Raw genomic sequence first — 11499 nt, 5'->3', positions numbered from 1 at the left:
GAGCATGGAGCATGACGTCACATGGTGTGGGATATCCCTTTGGCCAGTTTGGGTCAGGGCTGTGTCCCCTCCCAGCTTCTTGTGCACCTCCAGCCTTCTCAGTTGGTAGAGCATGTCCCTGCCGAAACGAGGACAGTCTCAGAGACCGTTGTGCCAAAAGAAGAGTCTTCTCTCATAAAAATATTATTATAAAGAATAATAGTGGTAACAGTGGCTCAACCAGTTTTGGCATCAAGGCATGTTCCTGGCACAGTTGTTCCAGTGAGGTGTTGGCACCTGTGACAAAGTATTATTGTGAAATAGTGGTGTTTTGTATACCCCATGGCTGAAGACTGCTGAATTATTTTTTTATAATAGCCTTTAAGGACTTGGAACACTCTAATTCCCGTTTTGCCGAAAGGGCAGGCACAATAGATTGGTTCCTTTGTTTATCATATACAATCTGCAAGTGGTAATTCTTATTCTGGCAGTGCTGAAATAAGCCTTTGATCTGTCCTTAAAAGCAGGATATTTGGATGTTTTTTGCACTTACTCGGTGACTTTGAAAGTCCTCCGTAGGTCTTTCTTGACTACTGCTAAATTAGCAGGGATGCAGTATTCCCAACTCAATCTCTTTCCACCTAAATGCAGAACCAATGTCAAACTTTGTCTGAAAAGGATTAAACTTTTAAAGCACTCAGTCTCATTAAAAAGAGAGAGAGGGGGGGAAAAAAGAGGCAGAAAGTCATGTCCTATTAGAAACTTTATGGGTCAGAATAATTATATTCTTTTTCAGTCTACTTCCTTCCCCAAATCCGAGACTAAATACTTACAAAACCATCAAGTGCTACTGTTAACTAAGGTCTGTAATTTCCCACAATTTTCCAGTTACCAGTGTGAGTTTCAGTACTGGATACTGCTGCTTTCTGCTCTTCTCTTACTTCCCCAGGCTTTGAACATTTATAAACTCTTTAGAGAAATGCTGACCAAGGCATCAGCAGCATTTACTATGGGATCTAAGGAACTGTATGTAACCTAAGGAAACAGACAAGAAATCGGTGAAACACTACAAACTGATAGTGATTTAAGCTTGACTTAAATTGTGATGATGCCTTTGCTTTTACTCATGGTCTTTTTCTCTAGCTTTTTAAAATTAATTTTTGCAAAATTCCCCTTCTACTGTTTATCTTAGAGCACAGTCCTAGTTTCAGTGAGTTCTGGGTTTTTTTAGCAAGCTTATGTTAGTTTTCTAGAGCTATTCACCTGAACCACGTGTTTTGAAACACAGTAAAAAAATAATCTTTGGTCTGACAATAGTAACAGTTTTGGTTTGGGGTTTTTGTGTGTTATGTTTACATGTTGCTGAATTAAAGGCAAGATAAGATCTAAGAAAAGCACCTAATACGTGAGGCAAGGAACAACTTCTTTCGTCATAGTTCTAATTCACACAAATTATATTTCTGTGTTTCACCAGCCCTTGAATGTTATGTGTCTTTCGCAGTAACTTTAGTGGAGTGCGTTTGTTGTATAGGAGCAGAGTTGTTAACTGCAGTGTTCATGTGGAGTTTCAGAAAACCCTTTAGGGCTTCTGAGCCTATGTTCCAGAACGTCATGAATATGAGGACCTAGATCTTGTATAACTTCAAATACAATTGTAAAAGCTGTAGTGAGTATAGAAGTTTGATGGACTCAGCACAATAGTCGTTGTTGCTGGTATGCACTGAACTTTCATAAACGTTGTTGACTCTTGTACAGTTGAGATAAGATGTGAATAATCAGCTGGAAATGAGTGTGAGACTAATAGATTTTTATTATAGGACAATAGAATGTCACATTATAGGGATGCATGCAAAGAATTTTTCAGTAGAATTTAACGAAGAGGATAAAATTTTGTGGTAGTTTGGAGAGCAGTGTAGCAAACTGAATTATTACATAATTCTCTAGAGGCAAGTGCCTGTTTTAACCTTTAAAAACAAAGCAAGGAATGGGTGTACTCTAAATGTCATCTTACGCAATTTTGCCACATTATTTGGAAAATGGTACTACTGTCTTCTAAGGACATAATCAACACCATTGACTACATCAGAAAACCAGGACAGAAAATGATTAACTAGATATTTCTCTTAATAGAAGTATATTCTGTCTGTGAGACAACTCCTTGGAAAAGAAGTGTTGTGTGTTATCACGTTTCTGTGTTTCACTTTCAAACTTGAGAGATAATAATAGGCTTTGAAAGAGGTATCTATGATAACTACCTTAATTTCATTAAAATGTTAAATGTGTCTAAAATTAGTTGGCTCTCTTCTGTTTAGATAAGTTTCAAGGTAATAGATGTGGAGAGAACATTATGATTTATCAGGATGGAATGCTTTGAAATTCCTAAAAGGGGAGCATTATTCAGTTCTTTAAAGAGATATGAAGTGCATCTAATGAGTGAGTTTGACCCATGAGTAAATACTAACTTCTGTGTTATGTGACTTGAATTTTCAAGAACTCCAGGCCCAGGCCTGAACCAGCGGAGTGAAGTGAATTGACTCATAAGGAGATGGGGAGTGTAGATCTGTTTTAAACTTTGGTATGGTCGTCTTGTAAACCACCATTACTGCAGCTTATTTGAGTTAGTATGAGTTGTGGTAACCCTTTGAATGTGGGCAGTGTAGTCATTTACATACAAATGGATGAACGCATCTTTAGACCGGATCACTAACTTTGTATTGTTGGACAAATAGCGTGGCAAGTGCCATGTTCTCAGCATGCAAAATGGAAACAGTATTTTCCGTATCAATCTTAATATTTTTAAAGAGCTTTTGAAACTTTAGAACGGGGAAGTTACCAAGTGCATGGTGTTGTAATGCAATCCCTATTGAGAGTATTTGTTTTGATGTTTGTAATTGATCGGTTGAGTGAACTTTGTCATCTCATCTTAATTGTGTGGCAAGACTTCCGTCCACAGAGACACAAAAACAGGAAAGTGCACTTGTGCCAAAAGCAAGATAAGGTTTAACGTAGCACTATGCACAGACGTATAAGAAAGATGGTTTTTCTCTGGGCCTGCCATGGCAGGGATCCTGTTTAACCCTTGTTTCATCTGGTCTGGATTAAATTAATACATCAATTTCTTCCTTTTTTTCTCACTATTCTTGTCACATTCACAGTAGCTGATTTTTGCCTGCGTAGATGCCTGTGGCCATGACTGCTGTATCTTGGGGAAAAAAAATTGCTTTTATCCAAGAAAGAGATAGCAGAACAATTTTTAATGCATGCATCTCATTCTACTTTTTGTCCTTTAAGCATAGGTGAGAGAGTAACTTGAACAAAACTATGCACATCTTTAAAAAGTGAATCAAGAATACATTGTGGTAGGATCAGGTAGCTGGAGTCTTCAGAGTTAAGCAAACTTTTTTTGTTGCAAAAAAGGGGTAGCTGTGGTTCTATGCTCCTGTTCTGGGGTTTGGGTGAAGGGGTAGCTGTGGTTCTATGCTCCTGTTTTGGGGTTTGGGTGGGTTTTTTTTTTTCTGCTTTTTCTTTTTTTCTTCTGAACATCTGTCAGTAAGGATTAACAGCTTAACTTTTCCCAGTTCTTTTACCTTTGCTATACATGAATGCATGTAGTTTGTCTGTTAGCTACATTTTGTCAAGAGGATGTAATGATTGTAAGGATGTTGACAGCTTCATTTGGAGTCCTTGATAATTTCCAGCTTAAGACTTAGGTGTAACTTTCAACTGTTACTTTTGGATAAGGTGCTTGCAATAGCTACCTAACACATCTCTAGAACACATCTCAGACTTTTTCAAAGTCTGTTATACTAAAAGTATCGTTTTCTTTATATCTTCTGTGGGTGCTTTTGTGACTTTGCTGTTCATATTACTGTAGTATGTAGGATATGGATTATTAGAATTCCTTAGTGAAACAGAGCAAGTAATACTATCATCGTTTTCAGTAGATGGGGGGAAATGGGGCATCAGGAAGCATTTAGAAACATCATCCAGGCAGTTCGTGCTGAAATATGGACAAGAATCGAGGTCTTTCCCAGATTATATGCCCCGTTTGTATCTGTTGTAATACCAATGGTCCTTAGTACTTATATCCTGACTTACTGTTTGTGGAAGTTCAGTATCGAAGCCTGTGGTGCTAAAAGGCTGCTAGACATTTCTATTACATTTAAGCTTTGAATGGTTTTCTAGAAACATTTGTGATGATTTTTTGTTTCTTACTTCTCCACATATAATAAAATTTGGAGTCTGTAGTTCTTCCTGGGATACAAAATCTGTACTTTGCAGCTCTATTTTGTGTTTTCATGGGTTTCCTATTTTACCATTCAGAAAATTAATATGCAGTAGAAATGCAAATGACCAGTAAAATTAAATTTACATATGGGTGCTTATGATTGGCCCCGCGTACTTGTTATTCTTAATTTATCACTGTGCCTTTCAAGCAGATTTGCAACAGATAATACAGGTAGAGTTCCTTCCAATAGAACAAACGGGAAGCATTTTTTTCCCTTGTTATGAATTAATGTGGAATTCCTGACTTGACCATGCTAGGTATGACAGTAAAAATGTTCTAGTACTGTATTGCCAAAGACAGAGTTGTCTTCATTTGTGAAGAGATGAAACTGGTATTTCTGAGCCATCTTTGAGCAGATGTGGCTTAACTGTACGAGGTAATAGAGGCTCCTACTTGACAGAGATGAAACTATTTCAGTCAGCTATTTTAATGGTCAGAGCTTTACATCACGGCACAAATGATTCTTTGAATCTAGGTACAAGTATGCATATATTCCTTCTCACGTGTACACTTTCCTAAGGGTGTATCTCATTTCTGGATAACTTTGTCTTTTTTTTTTTCCTTCTTTTCCCCTCCCTAAGATATAATTGATCCAGCTATCCTGCGTCCTGGTAGACTGGATAAAACACTTTATGTGGGTTTGCCACCACCTGCAGATCGACTTGCTATTTTAAAGACCATCACCAAAGTGAGTATTTGGAAATAAATCCTTATCTTGAAGCTTGGTGGAATGATTTAATACAAATTTTACAGAGAATTGCAGTTTCCTGTCTCATGAAACACATGAGGTCATAAAAATAAACCATCAGCCACATCTGCTGTTAAACCTGCTCCGAGACTGCAAGGGGTTGATAAATCTTGTAAGGCAAACCTGTTAAACGTAGAAACTGCTGCCTTTATAGTCACAGTTTGAACAGATTTAATTAAAAGATTCCTATCTGTGTGAGTAATGGGCCTAGAAGTGTTTTGTAAGCTTTTTTGGGGGGGTTCCACACATTCACCAAAATGATTCACTAGCTTCAGCTGTATTTGCTCAACAGTAATTGTGACACTTAATTGCCCTTAGGATTAAAGGAAGCTTGTGATGGTAGAGGTTGTAGGTCAAAGTAAATGTGAAAATGTAAAATACCTGCCTTCATGGGTCCTCCCTGTAGTTAGTGGCACATTCTGCCACTTCAGAGATTTGGATTATAGAATTCTATTTGAGTATTTCTCTAAGTACAGTACAACAGTAATCAAGGTCTTAAAGAAGGAACATACAAAGCATTATGAATTACTCAGATATTTCCTACTTTTTCCAGTAGATCAGCATTGATTTGTTAAGAGCAGGTGTCCTATCAGACTTTTTTTGAGCTGCAAAGGAGACCAAGTCTTCACTATAGAGAAAAGATAGCACTGTATTATGAAAAGTGTGGCAAAAATTATTTAGCAAATTTGTAAAAAAGATAATTCAGACTTGTGTAAGCATGAAGTTGTGGTGTAGGCAATAGTTAATCCTATAGGAGAATTCAGAAAGTGAGGACTCATTCAAGCATGTCCTTTCATGCAAAATAGTTGTTCAAAAGTCAGGCGCTCATTAGAAATTCAGGATGTTAGACTTTCCTTCATTTGTTCTATGCATTACTTCATGGAGGAAAAAAATGTAAGTATGCCCCCATTTGCTATTAGCAGTAGATCAGTTTATTGTTTCTAAGTTTTTATAAAAATATGTCAGTTAAAACTATTTACAATCCTATTCTTGAAGATGGTTGCTTTTTAAAAGACCTAGAGAGGATCTGAGTGTAACATCCATGAATCATTTTTCAAACATGCTGTAAGGAATTACATTTTTTATTTTACCAATTTATTTTTAAAGATAACTCAGTGTTCTTTAAAAATTGGGCTTATATGATTGTTCTGACTTAATACAAACAACCTTCTTCCGGAAGAAGTGGGTAGTAAGGGTCAGTCACTAGGCTGTCTAAACAAAGCAGAAGGATTCTGGTACAGAGTTTACATCTGCTCTGTTTTTTAACACATGGGTGTTGAGCCTTGCTCACCCTGATTCTTGCTGGAGTATCTTTGGAGATTTGTAACTGTCTCAAGTGCTCTCACTGTAATTAGCGGTGTAGGAAAATAGTGCAGCAAAGCTTGGTGCAAGACTTCATGGGGGTGGAAGGTAGTATTAAACAAAACTGATTTCTCTTACTGTCTCATAGATTTCACTTGCTCACACTCTCACAGCCATATATAGTCTCCAAGATGCACGCATCCAAGTGGTAGGGCCAGGATCACTTGTGTGCAACACCAAGGATAAGGAACTCCGAGTCTTCATCTTTTGGCTTCCTCTTTACTGGTGATGACAAACTGCTTGTTAGAGAGAATGTTTTCTAGATTCCCTTTAAGAATCAAACAGTTCAGAATCGTGCTTACTTCAGCTGCCATAAGTCTTGGGTGAGGTTGCTGAAAAACGTCTTTGCTCCCTCCTTCTGGGAATCTTTGTAGCTACAGTCTGTCCTCCTGTTGGGATAACACTAAGAGGAGTGACACATGTGATGTGGTAACCTTGTCATTATCCTGTTATCAGAGCATATTTGTCTTCTGCTGACAAACCATCTTTGCTGTGGCCTTATCTGATTATGGGCCTTCTTGTGATATAAGCAACGCATTGCATAGTATTTACCAGCTGGGTTCCGGTGGATCCTGTCCTTGGTTATCAGGGCATGTTGTTTTTGGAATGCCAGATACTTCCATGCATACTTAATTCATACTAGTCTTAATATTTTGGTTACAAATCTTTGTAGTGAATGAGGTGTTAAGTATTTAATGGTTTATTTTTCTCAATTCTTAATTAAGAGGCCAGCGGAAATGAGATACAAACACTCTCGGAATGAGTCTTTTCCTTGTGTGTTTCCATGTTCATTCCCTGAGGAGGATGGTGCTGTTCTCACTTCATGAGAACTCTGGTGACTGCAGAAGTAGTAAAGCTAGGCAAAGATTTGTATTTCTAGTGTTAAGAACAAGAAATAGATTGTTATTTTCTTTAAAAATGCGTAGGAGTTATCTGCAAGAACAAAATGCAATATGGAGAGAGGAAGATAAGTTAAATTAATTGAAATACCTTATTTTTTGTCGGACTTCATCTATGCATTCTAGGTAAGGAAATTTAAAAAATCTGTGTACAGGAACACTTGCTTAAATACATGCTCAGAGCTAGATAAAACAAAATGTTTGGTGCAGATGTGAGTGGCTTCTGGGTGATGGTATGCACTCCCAGAAATCCCCAAGGAATACATGCGCGGGATGTGGAAACGGAGAATCATTGCTGAGGGAAAACATGGATGCTTACAAAGGCAGCATGAGGAATAGAAAAGGGAGTTGGGGAGAGGAACAGGTTGTAAGGAAGACAGACAGCCCAGATATAGGTTGAAGCTTTGTTGTGAAAGACTTTTATTTCAGTTAACTTGTACAAATCAGTCATTTTCAAATTGCATATTAATTATGCAAGAGAAGCATGTCTTCACATGTTGAAGTTACTAGTGTACTTACATTCCTGCAAGCTGTATCAGCTTCTGTGGTGCGCATACTGCTGAGCTTGTCTCCAGAGTAGGCAGATCATCCCACTCAAAAAAATGCCCAACATATGTTGCTTCTGAAAGCGATAGGTAAAACACTTCTTGTTAGCAGAGAAGGTGTCTCTCTGGCTTGCAGTCTTGTACAACAATTACTAAAGTATCCATATGAAATTGTATGAGGCTTCCTTGTTTCCAGGTTAAAGTCTCTCCTTTCAAGATGTTTCAAAATCAGGCTGTTCCTTTGTCTTTTGGTTTGTGGTGTTTTTTTTTTTCCTTCCCTATCTAACTGGTATTCTACCAAAGATTCATTGAAGATTGCTCCCTTACTCTGCCTGGTCCTTGATTATTCTACTGTCTGTTAAGTATTAAGGGTTTTAACTTGCCAGTTACTATACATTTTATTTTTTTTTCTCTTGAAGGTATTGTAGTTATGTGCTATATTAGTTCACCTGAAGAAGTCAGAAAAGTCAAAAAACTATATGAATTTGTGCATTTCTGTCAAATGAGTTTCTGGCAGAAATACATCAGATGTATCAAAAAGCGTCTATCAAAAAGCGTCCTTCCATGTCCACACTCAGGTGGTGTTTGATACTATAGACACCTAGAATCTCTGTACTACTACCATGATACTACTTTAATGTTGTCTAAGGGTAACAGGGAGATCTCCATGCTTAGAGTGTTTGAAAATTTTGTTGGCTAGTTTCAAATATAACTTTTAATGTTGTTCAATATTTTTTGCTGTTGGAGATGCAAAAATAATAACAAAAGAAACCACTTCTGGGATCTTTGTGGAAGAAGCAGTAATAATATGGAAGAGTATTTCAGGGAATTTGTCAGACCCCTATATGATTCCTGGTTGATGAAACTTAATGACTTCAGGGATGGCATGTGTGAAAAATGTTTTCTTATCTTCTTTTTATTATCTCAACTCCTTTAGGATGGCACCTGGCCTCCACTAGATACTGATGTAAGCCTTGAAGAAATTGCTTACAATCAACATTGTGATTGTTATACGTGAGTAGCTTCTAGTTTTGACTTTAATATTTAATGTGCAGTGCCAACAGTCCTCTGATGTGTGATAATGCGTGTTACGTTGTTGTTAAGATGATCCCTTAACTTTCAGGGTTTATAAGCCTTTTCCCTTACGCTATTTTGCTTGCTTTCACTTGTGCTTTTTTCCAAGGAGTTGGTAGGAATATATGGATGCCAAAGTCTCTTTCGTCTGGAATAGTCCTCTTCATGCTGTAAATACAGATCAGTAGAGGCCTCTTGGCTTTGCTTGGTTTTATAATTCTTGCGTAATCTGAGGATAAAAGAGCCCTCTCAAGTTGTGGACCTGTATATAATGATGATGAAAGCAAATTGGTTAAACAACCATTACCAACTTGTTCTGTCACACAGTTGAAAGCAATGTGTTTGACAAAGTAACGAGGGCCTATTTCAACTTCTGCTGTGGGAATACCGAGGTGTGTTTTAGGAAAGCTTGATAGCTGTATCTGTCAGAGTAATTTGCAATTGCGTTCTACAAAACTTCAAAAAGCTTTAATCTACTAAATGATTTATTAATAGTTAGTGATTTTCTGAAGTTCACAAAAGATAAAGTTTGACATGCTGCTTGTCACAATATTGCTTTTGAATCTTAGAAATGGAGGCTATCACCAGTAATGCTTTTTAGTTTGTCATTGTTTCATACTTGGGAAAGATGAGTACTTTTTCTTTCTCTCTTCCTTTTTGGGTTTCTTTGCTCCTTTTTTTTTTTTGGGGGGGGGGGCAGGGGGTGGTTTGGTTTTTGGGTTTTGTGGTTTTTTGGTTGTGGGGTTTTTTTATGTTTGGGTTTTGGGTTTTGTTTGTTGGGGTGGGGGGGGTTGTTTTTTGGTTTTGTTTTTTAAATACAGCAGTATTCCTAGCATCCCCAAATGAAGCATAGGGAGTTAATTGTGAAAATTTTCTTTGGTTCGCTGACTTGCAGCAGTTTGAAAGCTTGTGAAAAGTTCAACAGCTGGAAACAAATATTTAGAAAGACTGAGCTGACCATGTTTTGTGGATACTGTTATTTTAAGAGCATGTTAATTTAACTGTTGATCCAGTCTTGAGCAAGGCAATAATGGGTGATTCCATTTGAATCTTTCATAAGACTGATACAAAAAAAAATGTATCATGTTCCCACCCAGTGACACAATATTAATCAATCCTTTGGCATTTTCAAGGATGCTGGGTGGGGTTTTTGCCTCTTCCCTTTCTCCTCATTTATTTGATTTTAATCTGTGGTTAAAATCTGGAGGACGTCATTCCATAACAAAGGTCGCAGCACTGGGTAGTCCTCAGACCTCTTTCCAGTGTTCTTAAGATGAACCTTTATGACAGCACAACCAGTCTCTTACCATCATTTGTAGTGTCTTGCCTTTCTATATGCCATCAGCAAAAGACGAGAGACACTTATCCTAAAATAACCTATCCTGTTTGTATCTGTAGAGGGGCAGACCTTTCCGCTCTAGTGCGTGAGGCTTCAATTTGTGCCTTGAGACAGGAAATGGCCCTGCAGAATACTAAAAGCAAGAAAGGTAAGAAAGCTTTACAAAAATCTTAACTGAATAGTGAGAAGATAAATGGAATGTAAAGTATTTAAGGTAGTTCAAGACAAGCATAAAGGCGTGCATGCTGTACATAAATGATTGACTTCTCAGCCAAGCAAAAATTAAGTCAGATTTGTTTCAAGAGCACATAAACATCTTTGAAGTAGATGTAGGGGAGAGTACAGGAAAAAATGGTTATGCTGGAGGCTCAGCATAAATTTTTTTTCTAAAAGAATTGAACCTTGTAATCTTAAAGTTTATGTTAAATGGTAGTATAAACTGACAATTTATATACTAGACTGAGTACATCTTTACCAAATTTCCACATTACTATCAAAGACTAATTATACTGACTTATTTGCAGATTTGAGTACAGTTGTAACTGCACTCATACGGATCACATACCTTTGGCACACAGTTGTATTGTGTAACTGGATACATGCATCTAGTAGTAACAGTGCTAGGAAAATCTGAGTGCCATTTTTGATCTTAGGTGTTTAGCTCATCAGTGGCTCTTGCCAGGACTTTAACAGGGTGTTATAAATTGTTTCAAGTACAATGTCTGCCCTTCCTATCTCTGCACTTAAAACAAAAGTTGTTTTTTCCTGGTTTTTAAATTTTCTGTGCAGATAGGAAAATGTAATTGGAAATTGAAACTCTCTTATATAAAATGTGTGTGTATCTAGATTCCACCACCACCACCACCCCCAGTAATTTCATTTGTTATTTTAACCTGAAGTCAAAATGCAAAGCTGAGATGGAATTGTGACTTTTCAGATGATGTCCTTGGAAAATATGTTAGGCTTTCATTATGCCTTTGATTTCTAAGAACCATGCTGGAATTTTAATGGCTTTGAATCATTCTTTTTGATCTGGTACATATCCAGTCTCATCTGGTTTTAACAACAGTAGGTTAACAGAGCAGAATGTTTGTATTTCTTGTTTTGAGGGAACTAGCATGTTCATTTGGCAGGGGGACAGAAACAAAGTATAAAAACCTTCCCTGTTGTATGACTTGGTTACCGATTTTGCTTGCTGTAGATGGAAAACGCTCTTGATTTGAGATGGAAACTTCTGAATTTATCCTGTTTGTTCTTATAATTAT

At 37.3% G+C, this 11499-nt stretch overlaps 1 protein-coding gene across 1 annotated transcript in view; it reads left to right on the top strand.

The window, feature by feature from the left end:
- NVL (nuclear VCP-like) overlaps positions 1 to 10771 on the top strand; it is a 38572-nt gene extending 27801 nt beyond the window's left edge. Inside the window, exons 18-20 of the mRNA XM_009273837.2 lie at positions 4849 to 4955; positions 8759 to 8835; positions 10294 to 10771. Of these exons, the coding sequence (XP_009272112.1) occupies positions 4849 to 4955; positions 8759 to 8835; positions 10294 to 10408 (299 nt within the window). The 3' untranslated portion in view covers positions 10409 to 10771. The remainder of the gene's footprint in view (positions 1 to 4848; positions 4956 to 8758; positions 8836 to 10293) is intronic.
- The last annotated feature ends 728 nt before the right edge of the window (positions 10772 to 11499 follow it).

This window comes from Aptenodytes forsteri, unplaced genomic scaffold (assembly GCF_000699145.1).
Source record: "Aptenodytes forsteri isolate BGI_AS27 unplaced genomic scaffold, ASM69914v1 Scaffold319, whole genome shotgun sequence".
Lineage (NCBI taxonomy): Eukaryota > Metazoa > Chordata > Aves > Sphenisciformes > Spheniscidae > Aptenodytes > Aptenodytes forsteri.
This window is presented reverse-complemented; position numbering and strand designations above follow the sequence as displayed.